This window comes from Schistocerca cancellata, chromosome 5, assembly GCF_023864275.1.
Source record: "Schistocerca cancellata isolate TAMUIC-IGC-003103 chromosome 5, iqSchCanc2.1, whole genome shotgun sequence".
In the NCBI taxonomy this organism is placed as follows: domain Eukaryota; kingdom Metazoa; phylum Arthropoda; class Insecta; order Orthoptera; family Acrididae; genus Schistocerca; species Schistocerca cancellata.
This window is the reverse complement of record NC_064630.1, coordinates 246,666,478-246,690,494: the sequence shown is the minus strand read 5'-3', so window position 1 is coordinate 246,690,494 and position 24,017 is coordinate 246,666,478. Positions and strand designations below refer to the sequence as shown.

The following is a 24,017-nucleotide window of genomic DNA, read 5'->3' as shown; positions in this document are numbered from 1 at the left end:
ATAATTCACAAAAAGCTTTTTCTTGCTTCAACCTATATGATAAAGAGCTGGATGTGCTGACAAATGAGATTTGAACAGAAGTCTTAGAACATTCTCAAATTTGACAGATGCATAAGATGAATATTTTCTCAAGAAAACATAGAAGTCTTTCAAAGCAAAAAATTAAATACTCTAATGGGCAGGGAGAATTATTTTACAATCAAATTAATTTTGGAAACATATGGCACATAATCATTATTCTGTCACTCCACCTGGAAACACGATTTATGTGCAATATATTTCGTGCACAGCAGGGCATGTGCACTCACATTATGCCAGTTATGAAACATTTATGATAGTTTGCTTTTAGAACAGAGAGAAAAATCTAGAACTCAACATAGCGAAATTCTGTGAGTCAATGTGCAGGCAACTGCATTATCCTAGAAACATCACAAGGACAAAATATAAATGTGAAGGACAAATGTAGTTTCAGTGTATTAAGCTTGACTTAACGAACAGATCTATGCTATGCATAGACAGCTGCCCTTCAGTAACATTCACACTGAACTAAAAAGTAGAATGATTTCATGGAATAAACAGAAAATCAACATGCAAATTGTGTTTACTGACCAGCTGTTATTAGTTGTAGCAACACTGCATGATGAAGGATGAATTGGTTTGAGGCAGTGGAAACAGATATACATGACCTCAAGGTGCTTAGTATCACAAGGAGACAGAGGGGAGGAGATTAAGATTTTAACATCTTGTTGACAATGAGGTGATCTGAGACAGCTCACAAGCTGACACTGGTGAAGAATGGGGAAGGGAACTGGGCCTATGTTTTTCAGTGGAACCATCTCACAATTTGCCTCATGCGATTTAGAGAAACCACAAAAAATCTAAACCTGAATGTGAGTACAGTGTCTCACCACTGAGAACCTGTGCCTAGTTCCCTGCCACCAACTAGACTAAGTATAACTATGTTACCACAAACCTTGTCACAGTGCCACACTGGATCAGCACACTGCCGTATCTGTGAGGCTGCCCCACACACGCAATGCTGCTTGCTCGTGCGAGGACAGGGAGAGCAGTCCCCAGGGTGACACTGCTCTGGGCACTCATGCCGCCTGCAGCTTAACTTGCGTCCACACACACTGCCACATGACCATTCCTTTTTGCAGCAACGCTGTGGCCGGGGTGGTTGTTTCCCGCAATAACAGGTGCTGCGTACCATTTTGGGACAAGGTGGACACGGTCCTGCAAATAATTTAACAAATATTTGAAGTTTCTCAGACACAAATTATATACCAATAATGGAAATGGCAATTGCTATAATCATTACAATATGTATTATACAATATAAAAAGTGAGTTACTGGATAAGAGTAACGCTGGTAATCTTGCTAAAAAATATATAAAACTCCCAAAAGAAGCAGTCAAGGTAACAAATGGGTAAAGAAGTAGATACTGAGTATTTTAAAACAAACAGATTTTAAGCAAGTGGAAAAGTGTTCTTGTACAAGTGTACTGCAGTTTGTAAACAACTATCCTGACCTTCTTGCTAGGGAAATGTTGAGTCAAAGAATATTAAATCTTTCATTATATATTTAACAGAAGTTTTATTCAAAGAATTTTTCCTGCTTTAAAAGGAATATGATGCAAATTGTGAACCCCATATGTAAGTACACATGAAAAATCATCTCAAAAATGCCAACTATATAATTTTGCCATTGTCTTGTATGATTTGTTTGTTTGCACACTGCTTTTGGAAGTCATTCTATTGTGCTTTTCCTTCAGTTCATCCTCAATTCAACCACTTAGTTTCCTAAATCAAAAAAGATAATTTAATTGAGAAAACCAAAATTTATTACAAGGATATAATGGCTCGACAGAGCTTACCTTCAGGAGATGCAATTCCAAGTATAAACACGAATAAAAAGTTTTAATACTATTTTTCAGTCTAATTTCACTCAAAGTAATACTATAAGTGCTTTCATTGGCATTATTTTGAGTTTCACCTTCTGAAGGCAGGTAGCATAATTTGATATGTTCCTAAAACTGTTTGACCCCTCATAAATGGTCAACTCAGGATAGCAAGTGCCCCAATTCGTTAATGTGCCACTTACTCCTACACAAGTTCCATGTAATGAAATCTGTCATACCAACATGCAGCTTCAATACACAAAATTCTTAGCATGTTTTAAAATTTAAAATTATTTAATTAATGGACACCAGGAAAGTGTGCTACATATTTCTGGTGAAATTATTTGTCACATTAAAGGCCTTACCACTAGCTCACTACATTGACAGACAGACTTCTTCTTCTTCTTCTTCTTCTTCTTCTTCTTCACTGCCTCATCACGGACAACATGGTTAACTTGTTTTTTTTTTAGAGCAATTTCACTTAAGTATCTAGCAATTTGGTTCATATGAAGGTGTCGATACAGAAAAGTACGAACCTTCAGTTTGTAATGATTAGTCTGATAACCTAATCTGTTGTGTTTTTGTTGCACCACATGCCAGCAACAAGTACCATATTTATCCACGTATAAGACAATCCTGAATATATGATGATATCTCATTTTCTAGGAGGCTCTTTAAGAAAAATTTATTTTTTAACAAATCTGAGTAATCAAAATTACTAACTTTTATAGATGTAAGGTATTTGCCTAAAAGTTAACAATGCATTATTTGTCCCATTTATTCATTGTCTACATTCTGATAATATAAGGAGAAATAAAATAAACAAAAAGAAACGGTTTATAGTAATTTTTATCTTCAATTCATCTTTGTTTACTGTTGTCTGTCGTATCACAATTTTTAATCATCATCATCATCATCGTAACAACAGGAGAACTGTGAAACTTATATTTTCATTGTCACGAATATTTGGCTATATGTTGTGGTTTCTGAGGTAGTGGTTTTTTTCTGAACACACAGTGGATTTCGCTTCCATATTGACATAACAATGTTACAATTTCTCTTGATTCCAAACATATCATCTGCCAGCCACTATCTCACTGGCTTTGTAGAATCAGCAGCTGACACACTGCCTACCGTTCCCATCATACCTCACAGTGAGTGTTGATAGTATTGCTGCACGAAATGCTTAAGTACACCATTGGCCCCAATTGAAACTTTTTAACACCTCCTGCAGAAATGTATGCTGCTGTTGAATATTTCTCCAATTTTAAATTCAATTCAGAGTACAAATGGATTCACCGCAAACTGCAGTTTAAACATTTTAGGTGTTCATAAAAAGCCAAGGTACACTGTTTACATTCCCATGGTTAACAGCACAATAAAATTTGCTGCCCACTCACCACTCCCCTCGCAGCGCTCATCGTAATACTCAACCAAGACGGTGCCACTGTTCCACCTCCAAACCTTCCACAATGCTGGGCCTGAGCAATAGTGAAACACGAATGACAATACCTTCTAGGGTGCACGTCATGCACAACAACAGCAACTAATACCTAAATAAAAGATTGCAATCACAATTCACTCATACCACAATTTAGGAACGTCCGCTGGTACAACCTCCACAATGGGTCTGTCCACTGCAGTTTATTCTTGCGATGACAACTGCAGTCGGCTTAATGTGATTTATTATGTTTGTTATAAGTTTTACTCCTGATTAATTTCCTTTTTTGTTTCATCTGAATATCACCATCTTAATCTTAAGCTGGTTAAAAGCTGGTGGCATTTTCCCCCGGTATTCTAATACAGTTCGTGACAGTGGCCAAATTACCATTTGCAACTCACCTGGGAAATCATTACAGTGTTTTGTAACCAAACAAAATGGTTCAGAATGCAGTAACGATTTTAGCACAACAAGATTTTTGCCTATGAATGTTAATCTTTACTTAAAAAGCAGCATAAATACACTTATGAGAATTTTTACTGCACATTTAACTACAATAAATGTTTGTAAGTTGACAGGATTTAATGCTATTTGCTGCTTTGTTTCACAAATTGTCAATTTTTAAACAGAGCGTTAGAGTGTTATAGTTGTTACCTAATAGCTTCTCGAATATCCCTTGCACTAGCGCACAAGTTAATTGTCCTGTGATCATTTAAGTACGGTTACTACTACAATGAGAACTTCAGCGTATTGGGAAATCTCTAGCATATTCAAATGAATGCACTGCTAATTTGCTACAGACTATCCATCAGGATTCTTCAAAATAAATTTTGTAAGAAACCTCAGTAGCCAAAGCATCATTTGTAAATGTAAGACAACCTCTATACTAACTTACTAAATAATGTAAAAACATTGACCTCAGCAGCAATAGATTAATCCACAAATATAATATGACCACGCATTTCTGGAATGACAAATCTGGGAAAAAAACCATGTCTTATAATTGGGTAAATATGGTAATCCCCAATGTGCTGCTAAAAATCACTACCAACTATTTAAACTGCTTTATCTTATAATATTTATTTTCTTGTCTCTGAATTTAACCAAATATATAACATGCAATAACTCAAAATACATTGTTGTGGGTTAGCACTTTCTTCCACCAACTCCTTCATGTATGTAAAAGATAAAGAATTTTTTGTATTTCGTGCTGCACATTTGTTAGGCATTATCTGAGCAACAACTGCAACCATCACTGCAGCAGCTGGAACTGTTTTTTATTTCCATGATTAGTTGCAACCTTGGATCACCATCTTAAGTTACAGAACAGTTCTGCTTGTTGTGATCATGAGACATTCCTCTTCCTGCCATACTATCCCACATTACCTACCTTACTGTTTACAGGAAACAGTCTTGCTGTGTACTTGGTCCTATGTGGGCATGGCTTATTGACAACAAAACTGAGACTACATGGTGGCTTATCCCATGTAGTGTAATTCATAACTGATTCTTCGTAATTCAGTCAAGCACTTATACCACCTCATTATTAACCAAGAAAGCAACTAGTTATGAAAATCAAATTCAGTTTCAGTAACAGTTCCAGTGGTTGGACTTGTGTGATTGAAACAAGTAAAAGGAATACAAAAGCTACATAAACATGACTGAGGACATTCCAAGCTTTGGATGAATCCTTCTTCAGAGTTAGTCACACACACACACACACACACACACACACACACACACACACACACACCTATATGAATACATTGTCCTTGCCAACTACATTGAGCAGCACTGCAACTCGACTAAGGTTGGTCCATAGCTGTGTTGGGTGGAGCGGGTGAGGATAGAAAGTGGGTAGGGAGCTGGAGAGAGAAGTAGGGAAGCATGGTTGTCGGCCGGGAGGGAGAGGCAGCAGCTGCAAGGGATAGGAACGTGGCACCAGGGAGCTAGTTGTCGCCGCAGGCAAGGGTAGTTATGCAGAAGGCACAATGATGTGAATGAGCATACTAGGAGGGGTAAATATAACAGAAGAATAGGGACTCTGTGGAGAAGGGGGTGTGAAGGCATCACGGGCAAAGTTAGCATCTTAGGGCGGTGATGGATGTGGGTGTAGGGTGAGAGATAGAGGAGGATTAAGAGATCAAAGGATGTGTTACATGGACAACTCCCATCTAATAGTTCAGAGAAGCTGGTGTGAGGAAGGATCCAGACAGCACTGGTTATAAAGCAGCTGCTGAAGTCCAGCTGTGGAAGAACTAGATGCATAACCTTTTCAATTCACCAATCCAGTACATCCTATTCTAGTCCTGTCACAAGCTTATCCCCTCGTATCAGAGACAAGGCCCTCTATGATGCAGTCATATCCTATACCAGACCTGCTGTAATTTCTGCACAGCATTTATGTGGGCATGACCACCAAACAGAAGTTGACTCAGATAATAGATCACTGCCGAACTGTTGCCAAGATCACTGGTGTGGTGACAACCTAGTGGCAGATCCCAATTTCAATGGCTACTTCACAACCTGTGTTATCTGGTCCCTTCCTAACAACATCAGCTGCTCTGAATTACGTACCTTGCAACACTACACTCATTCCAGTAATCCCACCTAGCTTCATTCTCCACCAACCCTTGCCCCACACCCACTTCTATCCCTGCCCAAAAACCCTAAACTCAAATACTCTGTTCCATCTCTTCCTTCCAGTTTACTCTTTTACACTTCCCATGTCTTCCCATGCCTGCAGCCATAATGAGCTCACCAGTTACACATTCCTATCCTTTGCACCTTCTGCCTCTCCCTCCCAGCTGTCAGCCACCCTTTTCCCAACCCTCCTCTCACTCTCTGCCCTGCCCCCCCCCCCCCCCCCCCCCCCCGACGTCCAGTTGATGTGACAAACCATCTCAGGCCAGTTGAGTTGCTGTGCTGCCATAATGTTGATGTACAGAGGTGTGTGTGTGTGTGTGTGTGTGTGTGTGTGTGTGTGTGTGTGTGTGTGTGTGTGTAAATTTATTGAGTTGTTACCTTTACTCATTGAACTATCTATGTTTAGGCTTAATTAAACACAAATAAGTGGTATTCTACACTGGAATGTTTGTGGGTATGAGTACCATAAGCTCTTTTTGTGAAAAAAAAAAAAGTATTTTATCATTGCACAAAACTTCATTTTTTGTCAACAAAATAATTTAGTGAATTCAGATAACTGTGAAACAATAACATACTACTTGTCACAGACGATGTTTTAGGAGGCTTCTGAGCCAGACTCTAGCCATTTATTAAATTTCTAAAGTGTAAACATACTGTTCCCTCATGTGTGATACATTGTTGTGAAATGAATTCAAGACTATACACATTTGTTCATTAAAGGTGACAACAAGAATACTACATATATCTGTATATTCTTTACCTGATGTGCTAGCATCTACTTTGGAGTAAAAAAATCAATTATTTTATTTTTTACTCCCTTAAAAACAGAAGGAGAGGGTAGAGGGTACCGATTAAACGTATTTCCCTGCTTCAGTTGCTATGTGTCTTTCCTCTTTTTCTTCCTCTTCTTCCAGAGTGTCATTCCATTTGTAAATGCTCACAATCATCACTCATCAGTTTCTTATACGAGGAGAGACACCTAATTATTTCTGTACTTTCTGAAATTACATACAGCCTACCTACCAAGCATTTCTAGTTACTGTTTGCACAACTACAGAAGCACTACAGTTTTCTCTACAAGTCAATTTAAAACTAAGCAAGTTATGCTTTTTCAGGACCAATTATGGTTATACTTTGAATTTTTTAAATTCTGGCTTAGGTTATGCATGATCAAAAGTCAATTAATAAAACATGAAAAGTTGTGACTGAAGGCATTTTTTAATTCATACATCTAGTGTATTGAATACAGCCATATCTGAAGCCTCAAAATATGGATACAATTAAATTAACCAATTATTAGAATCTGAAAGAATGTTGTAGTAAACAGTCCTGAAAGCCATTTTGATGTAGCTCACCACACAAGTCTATTTTGTTCAAGTTTTCATATCTGCCTAATTACTGCAACTTACATCCACTGGAACATGCTTACTGTATTCAAACTTTCACCTCACTCCACAATTTTTGCCCTCTGCACTTCCCTCCAATACCACATTAATGATTCTTTTGCTGCCACAGGGTGTGTTCTATAGCCAATCCCTTCTTTTAGTTGAGTTGTACATAAACTCTCTTCTGTTTATTTTGATCCAGTACCTCTTTGTCAGCACCTCAATCTACTCATCTCATCTCCAGCATTTTTCTGTAGCACCAGATTTCAAAAGCTTCTATTCTGTTCTTGTTTGTAGTGTATATCTTGAATGTTTCACTTTCATGTATGGTTCTACTTCAGACAAATACTTTCAGAAGAGACTTACTAACAATCAAATTTATATTCAACATTACCATATTTCTCTTTTTCGCAACAGCTTTTCTTGCTATTCCCTGTCTACAACTTATATTCCCTTTAATTTTGCTGTTGTAATTAACTGTGAAGGAATATCATCTACTTCACATGCCTTATTTTGACATAAGTCTGTCAATGTTTTGTCATATCCTTCCCACAGTACTGTACTGCTCATGAAAACATCCACTATCTCTTCTCTTTCCACATTGATACATTAAATAAAACTTCAACATTTTACAGAAAATGTTTAACTATTTAAATTAAAAAATATTTTATATGAGTACCAAAAGTAAATGACTGTCATTGTTATGAGTGACATAGTCAGATAACAGTGTACAAAAACAGAAACATGTTTATATACTTCAATCTTACTCACCAGGATGACAAAGCAACAAGCAGTCATGCCCACAAAGAGGCTCAAGGGGTCGTCCACAAGTTTCCCCACAAGAATGTGGAAGGAGCCATGGATGAAACGGAGGATCCAGAGTGCGCCCACAAAAACAGTAATACTTTTGCGGTATTGCTTTTTCTTCATACTCATGTCGGCATTTTGGACTGAAAGGAAAGAGACAATGATTCATCTAGAGTTGTTTCTAAAGGAAGCTAGAAAATTGACTAGTCTGAAAGACTGTAGCGTATTCTGATTTGGGCTCATCGTACCTACCATCATGAAGCTGGTGTTCCCTTAAAGGGACCTACGAGTGTCTTAAAGTAGTCATTTGACAGTTTCATATTTCAACAGCAGTTGATGTGCGAAATCTTATGGGACTTAACTGCTAAGGTCATCAGTCCCTAAGCTTACAAACTACTTAACCTTAATTATCCTAAGGACACACACACACACACACACACACACACACACACACACACACACACCCATGCCTAAGGGAGGACTCGAAACTCCACCGGGACTAGCCGCACAGTCCATGACTGCAACACCTTAAACCACTCGGCTAATTCCGCGCGGCTCAACAGCAGTTGATTAAGCAACATGTATACGTGTTGAGAAGTACATCAGATAAAAAGAAATTTAACTATTTGTGGGCTCAGGGCAAATGAAAATTGAAATCCTAAGTACAATATTTTACAGCCCAATTAAGCTCATCACTGTATGAGAGATGTGAAAAATTAGGAACACACATGTCCAACACAAACAGATCTTCAAATAGTTCCAAAGTGTACTATTGACATTACACTTGCACAGTTCAGTTGATCACGCTATGAGCCACACTATCTAGAGGTGTGTGTGTGTGTGTGTGTGTGTGTGTGTGTGTGTGTGTGTGTGTGTGTGTGTGTGTGAGTGAGAGAGAGAGAGAGAGAGAGAGAGAGAGAGAGAGAGAGAATATTTAACCAGAAAGGCAAGTGGTGCATCAACGAAAAACTAATGATACATACGAGGGCCGTTCAGAAAGTAACCTCCGGTTGATTTAAAAAAATACACCAAGTTAAATAAAAATATTTTAATATATACATCTTACAACTACATCTTTGCACTATTTTTCTACATAGTCTCCATAGCGATTGAGGCACTTATCATATCTCTTCACAAGCTTTGAAATTCCTTCTGCATAAAAATCACCCGCTTGTGCCTGGAGCCAGCCTGTGACCGCATCTTTGAGCTCTTCGTCGTCATCAAACCGCTGTGACCCGAGCCATTTCTTCAAATGCATGAAGAGGTGATAATCACTTGGCGCCAGGTCTGGGCTGTAAGGTGGATGGTTGATAACGTCCCACTTGAAGGACTCAAGAAGGGCCGTTGTTCTGCGAGCAGAGTGAGGACGGGCGTTATCGTGCAAAAAAAAGATACCGGAAGTCAGCATACCACGGCGTTTGTTCTGTATAGCCCGTCGTAACTTTTTTATTGTTTCACAGTACATGTCTTGATTAATGGTCGTACCACGTTCCATGAATTCAACCAACAACACCCCTTAGGTATCCCAAAACACCGTTGCCATCAGTTTTCTGGCAGAAAAATCTTGCGAGGCTTTTCTTGGTTTGGTAGGCGAATTTGAATGTGCCCACATCTTTGATTGTTCTTTTGTCTCAGGGTTCACGTACTTAATCCAGGTTTCGTCACCGGTCACGATTCTGTTTAACAATGGTTCTCCTTCGTCCTCATAACGTGACAGAAAGTCTAATGCAGAGGCCATTCTTTGAGTTTTGTGGTGGTCGGTAAGAATTTTGGGCACCCATCGTGCACAGAACTTATGGTAACCCAATCTTGCTGTCACTATCTCGTACAAGAGAGTCTTAGAAATCTGTGGAAAACCAGTAGACAACTCCGACATTGAGAAACGTCGATTTTCACGAACTTTTGCATCAACTGTCTGAACGAGTTCGTCAGTCACCAATGATGGTCTACCACTGCTCTCTTCATCATGAACGTTTTCTCGTCCACTTTTAAATAAACGTACCCATTCACGGACAACTCCTTCACTCATAACTCTTGGTCCGTACACGGCACAAAGCTCACGATGAATAGCTGCTGCAGAATATCCTTTGGCTGTAAAAAACCTTATGACAGCACGCACTTCACATTTGGCGGGGTTTTCTATTGCAGCACACATTTCAAACTGCCACAAAAACTAAACTAGCGCAGGTACGACGTTCACTCGACCACGGCTTGATGCCAACTGACCTGTTGAGTGCGTGAACGCACAGATGGCGTCGCTACTCCCCCCACAACCCGCACTGTGACCGATCGGAGGTTACTTTCTGAACCGCCCTCGTAGATCTGTTGCAAGTATGTAGTTGCCTTTCCTCATTTTGGTTTAGTAACAGATCTGAAAATTTCCATTACTATAACAAAACTTGTTAATCTTTCCATAAAAACCCAGGTTGCAACACAAAAACTTCAGAAATGAGATAGAGGGCACAGAGTCCAACAAATTTGAACAGGTAACCTTTGATGAATCACCTTGTTTTCCTGATGACAATGTACTGTTTTGCATCCAATGCACATAAAACTACAGTGACTGATGGCAGAACTAAGTAGCCTATGTTTCACTGTAGGTCTGAAAAATACGTTAGAATAAACTAAAATAATGTATAATGAGCACAGTGAAAATAAAATAGAACAAATTAACAACAAAGTCTTAGAATTAGTTGTTATAGCAGTTTAATACAACAACTATATGGACAACAAAAGAAATAAATGGTCTGGAGTTCTCTTCGCAAACTAAACAGTTTCCAAATGGAAGATTACAATGTTTCTGAAAAGGAAAATTCTGCAATCAGTGTGTACTGCCTACTTTGAATTAACAGGAGTGACATATGGACTTGTAATATGAGTATCACTCAAACACTGAGGGTTGCAATGAAGAAGAGCATCTTAGGAGTGATTCGAGAAAAAAGAGAACTAGTAAAAGGATCAGGGGACAGACTGGTGTGGAAAATATACGAGGGGAATACCACAATTAATGCAACACACTTTTCTTTCACAGCCAATTTCAATTGAAAAAATGTGGAATTTGTTGTAGGACATCGCAGAATATTGCCACTTCACCCCCTTTAGTTTCATGAATTTCTGATTGGTGGTGGTGGTATATGAAGCCTTTAAAATGGCATCCATGATGGATGTGAGTTCCAAGCAGAGAGCTATCGTTGAGTTTCTTTTAGCAGAAAACCAGAGCATTGCAGACATTCGTAGGTGCTTGCAGAAAGTCTACAGAGATCTGGCAATGAACAAACGAATGCTGAGACGTTGGTAGAGGAAGTCTGTCATCGTCGTAGAAAGGTCATGCAAACCTGCCCAATTTCCCACACACCAACCGGCCACACACAGCTGTAATCATTGCAATGTTGGAACATGCAGACACTCTTATTTGAGGTGATCGATGGATTACAATCGCCTTACTGCACAATTGTATGTCTCTGTTGGTAGTGCTGACACTCTAATCCACCAGTTAGGGTACTCAAAAGAGTGTGTCCACTGGGTTCCTCGTTATCTAATAGAAGACCATAAAGAGCAAATATGGACCATCTGTGAGAAATTTTTTGCATGTTCTGAGGCTGATCATCACAATGTTTCACCACTTCAAACCAGATACAAAATGCTAACCTAACCTAACCTAACTTGGAAGTGTATTGTGCTACCCTTAGGAAATTGAAAAAATGACTTTAATGTGTTTATCGTCATAAAACTGCAAACTTCTCTTTCTCCATGACAATGTAATGCCTCATACAAGTCTGTGCACCTGAAAGCAGCTCATAAAACTGCACTGGACTGTTCTTCACTATCCACCCTACTGCCCAGATCTCATGTGTTCCAATTTCGATCTGTTTGGCCCAAAGAGGGATGCATTCCACAGGAAGCAGTACATGGATTATAGGGAAGTTATTGATGCAGCAAAATGTTGGCTCCAACATCAACCACAGAGTCATACAGGCCCTCCCAGTAAGGGAGTAAAGTTGCACTGAACAGAGATTATGTTGAAAATTAGGATTTTGTAGCCAGACGAGTGGGGCCTGATATGGTGTATTGGAATTCTGGATAAAACCAATCTGTTTTCAGAAAATAAATGTGTTGCATTACTTATTGAACACCCTTCGTAATTACGACAGTATAATGGAGGTGGACCAAGGAAGACCTTTGCTGGATTTCAAGACATAAAGAAAGATCAAAACAATGACCTAACGTGAGTTGGTTGGATGATACAGGGGAACATTAAAGAGTGACATGGATAGCCAAAACCATAACCCATGTAGACATCTGGTGGAGGCCTCTATCTGGCAATGGATGTTAAATCACTGGGGGTGATGAATCTCAGCTTAGAAAATCATATTCATATTTTTACCTTAAGTGGCAGCCAATCAATGTGGAACATGTCAAAGGCAGTATTCATGAAAATTTGGATACAGTAATTTTATGAGGCGCCTGAAATTATTCAAGATGATGCATCAGGGTTTTCTTCAATAATGTCAATTTTGTAGCAATGTTGAACACAGATAGTTTGATTATTTCAGGGAAAAGTAATTTAGAAGTAAATGTAACAACTCACTGAATAGTAGAGGTGTTCAGTCATCTACCTATACACAAACAAGACTGAAACCTTCACTAGCTTTCAAACGAATCTTTTTTGTAGCTAGAGTAAGGTTGGCTGATGGCTAGGAGGAAGGCACCAGGTGTACAAAATAAGAATGTGGGAGGTAGAGCCAGTAGGTGCAAAGGACAAGAATGTGACTCACAGGCACCAGAAGCAGTGAGTTTATGCAACAAATGATGACAGTGATGTGGGGGAGTGGACTGCGAAGGGGTGACAAAACAGAGGACGGGGTGACTGTGGGGAAGAAGGTGTGGGTGCAGTGGGTTAGTGGTGATTGAGGCCAGGGTGATTTTGGTACTGAATGCCCTGCTAGAACAACTCCCATTACGTAGTTCGAAAAAGCTGGTATTGGAGGGAAGGATCAAGATGGCACAGGTTTTGAAGCACCCCCAAAAATAAAGCATTATGTGCTCAGCAAAGAGTTCCGCCAGTGGATGGTTGACTCTGCTTTTGGCCATAGTTTGATGGTGGCCATTCATTCCGGTGGTCTGGTGGATTGTGGTCTCACCCACAGAAAATGTGGATAAATTGCAGCAGAGCTGCTTTCACAGGTGGCCCTGCCTTTGATGGAAAAGGATAAGCCTAGGACAGGACAAAACCTGGATGTGCTAGGTGGGTGAATTGGACAGATATTGCAGCTGGACCTTCCACAGTGATATGATCCCTATGCAAGGGCTAGGAAGTGGTATTGTCTTAGGGATAGTTCAGGATATTGATAGTCATTTCCCCCATCGAAGACCCAAAGTGCAAGATCTGTCTGATTCACCAACCCAGCACATCCTCCTCCAGCCTCCATCAAGGGCTTATCCTATCACACCCAAGGCACATCCACCTGTGAAAGCAGCCAGAGCATATACCAGCTGTGTTGCCATATCTGCACAGCATTTTATGTGGGCACAAACGCCAACTGTGCAATCAAATGAATGGCCACCACCTGACTGTGGTCAAAAGCAAAGTTGACCATCCAGTGGCAGAGCAAGATGCTCAGCTCAAAATGATTGCTTTGAATGGCTGCTTCACAGCCTATGCAATCTGGATTCTTGCCCCAGCACCAGCCTTTATAAACTACACACAGGGTGGTTACAATTAAACTTTTGCTACTTGAGAGAGGCCCCATGAAAAACAAGTGATTGTAGAACAATGAAAGATTGTGGAAACATTTGTAAGGTCACGCGGGAGAGAAAAAAACCCACTGAAAGAAACACATTTTAATTCCCACATGAGAGGGTAACATTTGATAATTGTGTTCCATATTTACATTCCAGGTCGCAAATGTTGCTCACTGTGATGACCATCTGCATCAATGATAGCACCAGAGATTGCTCTACTGCTGCTCAAAACATCTCAGGTTGGATGTTGGCTACCTCTCTCACTATGCTCATCTTCAACCTCCAATGTGTGTTAGTCTCCCATTGATAAACACTGTCCTTCAGGTACTGCCACTGCCAGAAATTACAAGGGTTCAAACATGGTGATCTTGTGGGCCATGCAGTTCGGAACGAATGATCAATCAACTGGTCTTCTCCAAATGTGTTATGGAATACCCAAGTGACCTCATGAATAATGTGAGGTGGAGCTCCATCATGTAGCAAAGCTGTTGAGTCCAAAGCTCCTCTCCCCTGTAGAGTGGGGATCATATGTTGGCAGGGTGTATGTCTGCATGTCCTTGGTCCTTGGGGTTTGAGTTCTTCAAAGAAAAATGGGGCAATTATGAACTGTGTCATGAAGCCACACCACACAGTGATGCGTTTATTACGCAGGGGAACTTCTCAAATGTTCATTGGCAGTTAATTTGAACATCTGAACCCCATTCTTCAACTACTGATGTGGAAAGAGGAACTCTCCATATGCCTTTAACCAACTGATATCTAAGAAGAGCAGCAGCACTACTGCTTGATGAGACAGCTTTGCAAGTAAATCCCTGCTCATGTTGTACAGACCCATATTGAGTGTCTGCAACTGTAACACAAACTGATGTTTGTGTTTCATCCCTACATCGCCACACCCATACCAGTGCCTAAAGCAAGTCATGACACTAACACTACTAACAACATGAATCCTGCAGCATACAGTCTGAACATCATTTCTATAATGTGAAAACATTTGTAATGACAAGTGGAAGAGAAATAATGAATAAAGCAATACATTTTAATTTCTAAACAAGAGGGTAACATTTATTAACTGCATAACATGTTTTTTCTCTACACTGGTTCAAGTAGTGAAAGTTTAATTGTAACCACCCCGTACATGACAGTTGTTTTTGTAAAATTTGCAACACATCATTGAACACCGTAAACATCTGGCCTCCATCACAGGTAACCTCCGCACCCTTACCTTCTTCCCCAAAGTCTCCTCTTCCACTGTTCTGTCAACCCTTCCCATTCCATTCCCCCATGTCATTGCCATCGTGCCTCGTACAAACTCACCAGTTCCCATGCCTGTGTGCCACATTCCTATCCTTGCATCTACAGGCTCTCCCTCCTGCAGTCCTATCTTGCATCCCTGCTCCCATCCTCTGGTGCATCGGCCACCCTTTCACAATCCTCTCCCTTTTCCTTCTGGCCACTTTTCGTCTAAATCTCAAATACATGGACCAAAACAAGAAAAAATGTCGAGTAAACATGGGCTCTAAAGTGTGTACCTGAGGAGCTATGATCACTTGCCCATCTTTGCTACTGTGAACCACATCGCATATTAAACAAGTGCTCACATCTCTTAAGGTACGCATTTTAGAGCCCATGTTTACCAGACATTTTTTCTTGTTTTGGTCCATGCTATCACATCTGAAAGTTGTCTACCCTAAAACCTTAGCAACAACAGTACCAGTACATGTATTTCACTGTCAGAGGTGTCAGAATGGTTTTCACTTATAACTGTTTCCTGTACAGGGACCCTTAACTCATATTGATACATTCATCCTTCTCCATCAGCCTTGAAAGTTTTATCATCATCACCATGGAATCATCCTGTATATACATACATACATACATACATACATATACATGGGTGATGACCAAAAGATATCTTGAAGGCGAAGTTCTGTCTTGGGTAAATCTAAATTTAAGTCAGTGGAAACATATCAAAGTTTCGAAAAAAGTTTTTTAAATAAATTTTTGTCAGAAGCTGAACAAGGGAGAATTAAAAGTGAATTTCTGAATGGACAAAATTATACGAATAGGGACGGTACATTGGTGTGGAAGTAGTTAAATTTTTAGGACATGTTATATCTGAAAAAGGAATTGCACCTGATAAAGAAAAACTTGATGATATTGCTAATTTTCCTACTCTGCATAACAAAAAACAGCTTAAATCATTTTTTGAATTGACTGGATTTTATAGAAAATTTTGTAGCAGCTATGCTTTGAATGCTCCATGCTCGTGCAAACGTTTGAAGGAGGATACCGTTTGGGATTGGAATCAGGAGTGTCAAAATGCTTTCAATGAGATCAAACAACAGTTGTGTCAGTGTCAGATACTGTTCAGACCAGATTTGTCTCTTCTTTTTTGTATTATGATAGACAGTAGTGATGTTGGATTTGGTGCTCATTTATTTCAGGAGGTTGAAGTTGATGGTGTTTTTGAACATAGATCTCTTGCATTTGCTAGCAGAATATTGCAGAAACATGAAAAGACGTACACTTTAACTGAGAAAAAACTTTTGGCTATACATTGGGTGTTCAACAAATTTGAAAATTACTTACTACACCACAAAGTCATCATCTATACTGATCATAAAGCATTATATCTTCAGGTGTGTAATCTGTACCATAACAGAATTACTCATTGGGCCTTATTTTTACAACAGTTTAATTATGAAATCAAATACATTAAGGGCACAGACAATGTAGTCGCTGATGCTTTGTCTAGGCTACCTTTGGGAGGTGAATTATCTAAAAACTCTGGAGAAGGAGAAAAATAATTTAAAATTATGTACTTGAAAGGTGTAAAAGAGGAAAAAGATATTTTGAAAATTTGCAAAGACATCTGCAGGTATCAAAATCATGATCAAAACTGGAAGTTGGTTAAGAGCATGCTGGGTAAGAAAGTAGGAGAAAAGACAGAACAGTATTATAAGGTACACAAGGGTATTTTATTCAGGAGACATAAGACTTACTCAGAGGATTGGAAACTATGTTGGCCGGAACAATGTATTGATACTTTACTTACTTATACATATGAGAGTTTTTTCATTGTGGATCAACCAAATGCACCCAAAAGATTCAAGAAAACATCTGTTTTTATAACATAGGAAGAAGAGTCAAGAAGAAGATTGCCAGCTGTGACAGATGTCAAAGAGTGAAGGTAAGTAACCAAACAAGTAGGAGCCAAACACAAAATATATTACCTAATAGTAGCCTAGATCTCATGTCTGTTGATGTTTATGGAGCCTTACGAGGGTCTAAGAATGGATTTTGTTATGTTTTTGTGGTGGTTGATGTATTTTCAAAGTTCATAAAGCTGTTTCCTCTTAAGAAAGGTATCAGTAAACAAATTATCTCTGTAAGTTTGAAAACACACATTTTCATCAGGTGGGTAACCTAAAACAATTTTATCTGATAATGGTTCTCAGGTTACATCACAAGCTTGGAAAGATTTTGTTTACCATGCAAAAATAAGGCATATTCTAACCTCAGTGTACCATCCTTTGAGTAACCCTGCAGAAAGACATATGAGAGAGATTGGAAGACTGTTTAGAACATATTGTAGTATGAATTGTATCAGTTGGATAGAATATGTCAGTGATTTTGAGGATATTATGAACAGCTTACAACATTCTTCACCAGGTTTTTCATCATCTGAAATCATTGTTCCATAAAAACATGGGAGAACTGCCGGATATCAGTAACATCCTGTCTAAAGTGTTGACATCTGAGGTAAAGAAATTTTTCAATGTTTACATTGGACCATTTCCAAATCCTCATAAATACAGACTTGGGCATCAAGAAAGTTTGTAAACTCTTTGGAATATTGTTAGTACCACAGAATGTAAGTAGTGACGGGCATGCCTCTGATGGAATCAGTGTGTCTCACTAATAATCTAATTTTTGGTGTGATAGAAGTGAAAATTCTAAAGTCAGCATGATTTAGAAGAATGGGATTAAATAAAAGATATTCATAGCAACAGGCAAATCTTCATTAGTGATTTCAGTTCAACAAGAACCCACAATGTTATAAAATGTACCCCTAAACACAACAAGAATTAGAGCCAACAAGAAGAAGAGAAAATCAAGATAAGTAAAAAGGTCTTCTTTTGTATGTCTTACGCCTCTTGAAGCTTTTAAAAATAATGAAGAGACTACGAGAATTTTAATAGTGAAGTGTGTGAGGGTAATATTACACGCTGTAAGCTTAAGAATATGTGTACCGACAGGCTGTTCCCCAGTTTGCATCTGATATGCCCAACATAACTGGCTTTTGAAGGATCACGCACTGCTGGTAACATTCTTTTAAAAGCAGTGAGTGTGTGCCAGTACCCCTGTAGAAGTTCCAGACACTCAAGGGTATGAAAAATGGCACTGGTTTGATGTCTGCTAAGGGTCTGGAGAAAAGACTGCAAAATTTGAAAAGACAGGTTCTTTTGAAGTGCAATGTGGCACAGGGAGGAAAGCAGTTGATCTGACGTCTGTCCAATATGAGGCCACAGCATTGCAGGGGGGGTCGAGCTGTGGCGAACAAACATACAGTGCAAGTGGAACTGCCCAAATGTTGGACATGCCTGCGAGCACGTTGCATAAAACCCTACAAGACATTGTGCACTGCTATCCATACAAAATCACACAAACACGAGCTGCTCCCCCCCCCCCCCCCCCCCCCCCCCCCCCAATGTCCTAGCAAGAATTTCTTGCTCACATTGAAGTGGAAAATGAATGGCCATGAAACATCTTGTGGACAGACAAGGCTGATTTCCATCTCCAAGGACATGTGAATACACAGAATTTCAGAATATGGACAATGAAAAACTGGCACACACATCAACCGGTATCCCTCCATTCTGTGAAGGTGACTGTGTGGTGCTTGTTGACAACACCATTTATCATAAGGCTGCATTTTTTTGAGGAGATTAGTCCTGCGGGTCATGTTACCTGTACCATCACTGGTAAATGGCATGGGAGTCTTTTGTGCACCAATGTCATTCCAACCCTTCAGCAATTTGGATGTGAGGATATGATCACTTTTATGCAAGATGGTGCTCCTCCACACAATGCACAGCCAGTGAAGGAGCTGCTGCAGATGCATTTCAGAAATGCTAGAATTATCAGTCACCATTTCCCTATGTCCTGGCCATCCAGATCAACTGATGTGTTTAGCACTCCAATTATGAATGTAACTGAATTGAAGGCCCATACGCACAATGCATTCTGAATGTGACCCCAGGACACATTGATCTGTTGTGGAACATGCTGCTTCTCCATTTCAACTTGTGGCAGAAAACGGTGGACAGCATATTGAATGTGTCTTGTGCCCATCTCATGACAATTAGAAACTGACATCCTTTGGCTTTTTATGCAGTTTTTGGTGTCATGATAATAAAAAATTGATTTTTCCTGTCTGATTTGGTACAACTTTGCCTTGGTGGATGGGATTATCTAACTAACAGTGCCACAACTGTCTACTGCTGAACGTGTACAGTCAGGCACACTGAACAGTACGCATGGTGTATTGTGCAACTCAAACCATAGAAGCCATACTGCGATTCATCTGTCATTTGTAGCCAACCCCATTTACGGTAAGAAGCGTAAGTCCTCCCCCATCCCTCCTCCCCTCACACTCGTTAAAAAGGCAGAGACATCTCACTTTTACAACCACACAGTCTGTGTACAGGAAGAGAGGTAATACAGGAGACTTAAGAGGAGGACAAAAAAACTGTGTTCTCATCTGTATTCCAGGAAAAGGAAGAGCTGGTTCTGCAAATTGCATTTCAATTTTTTTATTTTATGTTACATATAACTGAATGACACTGGTGCAAATTTGTAAATGGTGATGCAGATAGGGAGATTACTTCTAATTAACTATGCTTAAAGTAAATTCAGTGGGTAATTAGTAACAATTTAAGACAAATATCAATGAATTGCATACCAGGTGAATTCGTATTTCAAGTGGCGAGTGTCTTCTTCTGCTTGTTTCTGATGCATGATACTGTCTTTTGCCCACCGCTGGATGCAAATTAAGTGGAAGAAACAATAACATTTTATGCAGCTCCATATCTGTAAAAGAAATTAAAAAATATTGCCACATGCCTCCTCTCATCATATGTTCTTCACACAAAGTGTATAGTGACTATAAGAACCAAGCAGTAGTTCTGAAACGATTATGGAGTATGGTACTCAAGGAACCATTTTACTTAAAAAAGTAAGAAAAAAATTATTTCTTTGTTTATTGGAAATATCTTCTCTTTCTGTAAATGGGACAACACTATTATTGGGAGAAAAAATGAATATATGTATATTTTCTTTTTTCCAGGCAAACAGGATTACTGGCCAGAACTTCTCTCTAGGAAGCAAAATTTCAAATACACGTGTGTGCGTGTGTGTGTGTGTGTGTGTGTGTGTGTGTGTGTGTGTGTGCGTGTGTGTGTGTACGTGTTTATCCATATGAGTACCTTCTATCCACACAAGTACACATTTTGTTTGTTTCTATTTATCTCTTTGCTTAGACAAGAACTACAGTTTAACTGCAAAGCACAAATCTGACTTTTATGTTCTACTCTATGGTTTAGCAATATTATGGAAAGGATAGTTGCCACTCAGGATCTCCACTACATGTAGAGTATCACCTGTCCTTTTATAATATTGTTACATTCCATCCTGGATTTCCCATTGTTTGTCTATGGTTTAGCATTGTATAATAAGTGTACTAAGAAAATTGAGTAATACACACACATTCATGTCACATTTTCAAATGTACTGCCTCTAAACTCAAGGTATCTACTCATGAATACCAATTATCAAATAATTTTTCCAGATGTCTTCAGCGGACTGAAAACTTCCACTGTTCCATACCAAAGCTTTTTATCCTCAAAAAAGTCTTATTTTTAGTAATCAGTCCTTACAGAAATGAAGCACTGTAAAATCATGGCAAAATTGTGGCTATAAGAAGCCAGCATGCAAACTCTACTGCCTACAACATTAAATAATACAATCAAATTCAGAACAAAGTACTCAAATGTTGTGATGATGAGAATTGTTTGTTATATCACACACTTGAGTAAAGGATTACAATGTCTCAACAGTGGAGGCAGCATTGTTCCACATACCACTTCAAATGATAGTTCCTTGAAGGACAAACTACACTCATGCAACAAACAAGCTACAGCCCTGAAAGGAATGGTCCCATATATATACAACAGCATCAGTGGTCATGTAAATTATTAGAGTTTAAAGGTTTTGTTGTGAGTGTAGAATGATCACCTCATCACATGAGTGTGGTCACCACAAGATTATGTCAGGCCTGATAGGATATATAATGGACAGACACTTCGTCACACAGCAACATAACCTGTTCATGTCTCTACCTGCCCATTGAACACAAGCAACGGACGTCGTCTCATTTCATCTCAAATCACTGGTTGAAGATTACCAGAAGTCAGTCTACAGAACTATCATACAATGAGTAGGCACTTTTAACTTTGCTTCACTCATGGCTATATTTGCAGTGATGCAATGTATGGGAAGCATGAACTGCTGAGGGTGGCAATGCTTCATTTAGAATGATTAATTTCAGTTCCCCACTATCTCGGATAACTATCATCTTCAATTAAAGCTGCGTCAAAGGAAGAGGATGTATTCCACCAAAGTTTTGGAGACACATGCCAGTGTTATCTCTAGCAGGTGCAGATTCAAGGGACGTGGTCATGGGGGTAATATACAAACCCTCTCTCCCCCAAGGTCTTTTCACTACCAAGTCTTTACATTTTTACACAGGTTGATTTCCACATGTGTCAGATAGCTTTCGGAGAATAAAATTCCACAAAAACTAAGTCAAAAAATGGCAAAAAAATTCTACAGAACTGGAGGCTACATTTGATACAAGATACTTTTCAGTTGCTTGTCTATGGCTTGGCTGTGTGGTTGCAGAACATACTGCAGATAGAAAATGGTACCCATTCACCAGCTGATTGTATCTGCTGCAGAAAACAACAAATTCAAAATATTTTGAGACTCAGAGACTCCAGATAGAACCAGCAAACCACAGGAAGCTGAGTAAAGCAGACAGATGTGGAAGACCCACCACTTGGCAGGAATAGAGGCAGAAGGGGGGTGGGGGGGTTCCACCCACTTAACACGTTCACATAGTCATTGTCTGCAGACCTCTGTTCACAATTGTATTAGTAAGTGAGACACTAATAACAGTGATTGCACACATCGATTACACAGGATATCCCAGGAGGAATGGTCAATACTCTAGGATGACAGAATCAATCACTGAAAATGCATACTTTAAGAGGTATGAGCAGTTAATCTGCAATACTGTGAAACAAAGCTCTCCTACTGCAAGTGCTTTGCTTTCCATATTTCCAGAAGGGGTAGTATGGACTAAAACAAGGAAAAAAAGGTAAAACAAACATGGACTCCAAAGTGCATACATTAAGAGCTATGAGCACTTGTTGATCTTCACTGTTATGGAACACATCTCTTCCACTGAACAAGTGCTCATAGCTCCTAAGATGTGCATTTTGGAGCCCTTGTTTACTAGACTTTTTTGCTTCAAACAATTGTTTCTATCATATCTCTGAAGATTGACCATTCCTTCTGGAATACCATTTATATTGTGTAAATTATTATACAAAAAGTTGTTAGACATTCATGCTACTACAGTTCTTAAATCAAGTACACAACAAACAATCTGTTTTAAATTTTCAGACAAATACTTTTAAAATTGTGTATTTTTCTGGACTGCAATTGCTTGCAAGTCATGCTTCAGTGATGTGCTAAACACTAATGTAAAGAAAGTACACTGTCTGACAAAGTGAAACACCCACAATTATAGGAGAAAATGAAATGAAATGTCACAGGTAACAGGATATGTGATGTTATTTTTGTGATTACAAAATCGACTCAAGTTTACAATAAACTTGGCAGTATTATCCCACTTACCAGTACAACATTCTACCCCCTCTGGTGTGGATGCATGCACTGATTTGGTTGGAAATGGTGTCAGATTCATCACATCCTCTCCAGAGACAAGATGGCCCACAACTGTTGTACCTTGACCTTGATATCCTAGATACTGACACTGGGACAAAATTGGCACCCGAGCTGGTCCCTATCAGGGACAGATATGGGGATCTAGCTGCCCATGGGAGTACCTAAACATCATACACGCAGTTCATAGACAAACATGCCATGTGTGGAGGAGCAGTGTTCTTTGAGAAATGGCATGACAATACCGTGGAATGAGGTAACACATGAGGACACAGGATGTCCATGACATTCTGTTGTGCTGTTAGTCCCTCAATCACTACCAACCATGACCTGAAGTCATATCTGGGGGCTCCCCAACTATGACACCACGTGTGACACCACTGTGCCCTCTCCTAAGGAAGAATGGGACGACTCCATAGTTTACTGCCATACTGGCTGTCTGGGGTAGCGCAGAACCACAATTCATCATTGACACCATTCATCAGCAGCAGTCCTCGCTCCCCGATAACAGCACCACTCCAAATGCAGCTATCTGTGTTGTCATGTTAACAGCAGCTTATGCAGAGGGCGATCCCTAGTCTGGCTGTTGCTACTCTCCAGTAAATGGTATAGGATGACATAGAATTTGCAAGAGTCCATTATTTTGGATGACAGGCACAGATGTGAACACGATACAATGTGCTTGGTGTACAATATGGTGATGTCTCCCATTTGGTGGTCAGACTTGCTCAAACAGAAACATAATGACGAGTATGCCTGCTCTCATATTACCATGCAGTCCAAAATAGGGTCACTGTCACGTCTGAATTCCCCACAAATCTGGATACTGCACTATTCAACTTGCAGGCCAAATGGAGACTCAAAATAAGGCCCCTTTCAAACTCTCTGAGTGCTGATAACACTGTCTCACATGACTACTCAGTATCTTTTGTCTTTCACAGTGATCACTCAACATCTGACACTGTTTAAGCCTTGTCTACACCCTACCAGGCCTGGCAACAACACTAAACATGGGCAATACTATTGTAATCTGGCGGCCATTCTGTGCTTCATAGAGAATTG

The 24,017-nt window shown here is 39.5% G+C and overlaps 1 protein-coding gene across 1 annotated transcript in view; it reads right to left on the bottom strand.

The window, feature by feature from the left end:
- Positions 1-24,017, bottom strand: part of LOC126187618 (NF-X1-type zinc finger protein NFXL1) — a 119,795-nt gene that overhangs the window by 74,065 nt on the left and 21,713 nt on the right. Inside the window, exons 3-5 of the mRNA XM_049928811.1 lie at positions 19,891-20,018; positions 8,145-8,323; positions 974-1,236 (exon numbers count right to left, since the gene is read on the bottom strand). Coding sequence (XP_049784768.1) covers positions 974-1,236; positions 8,145-8,323; positions 19,891-20,018 — 570 coding nt within the window. The remainder of the gene's footprint in view (positions 1-973; positions 1,237-8,144; positions 8,324-19,890; positions 20,019-24,017) is intronic.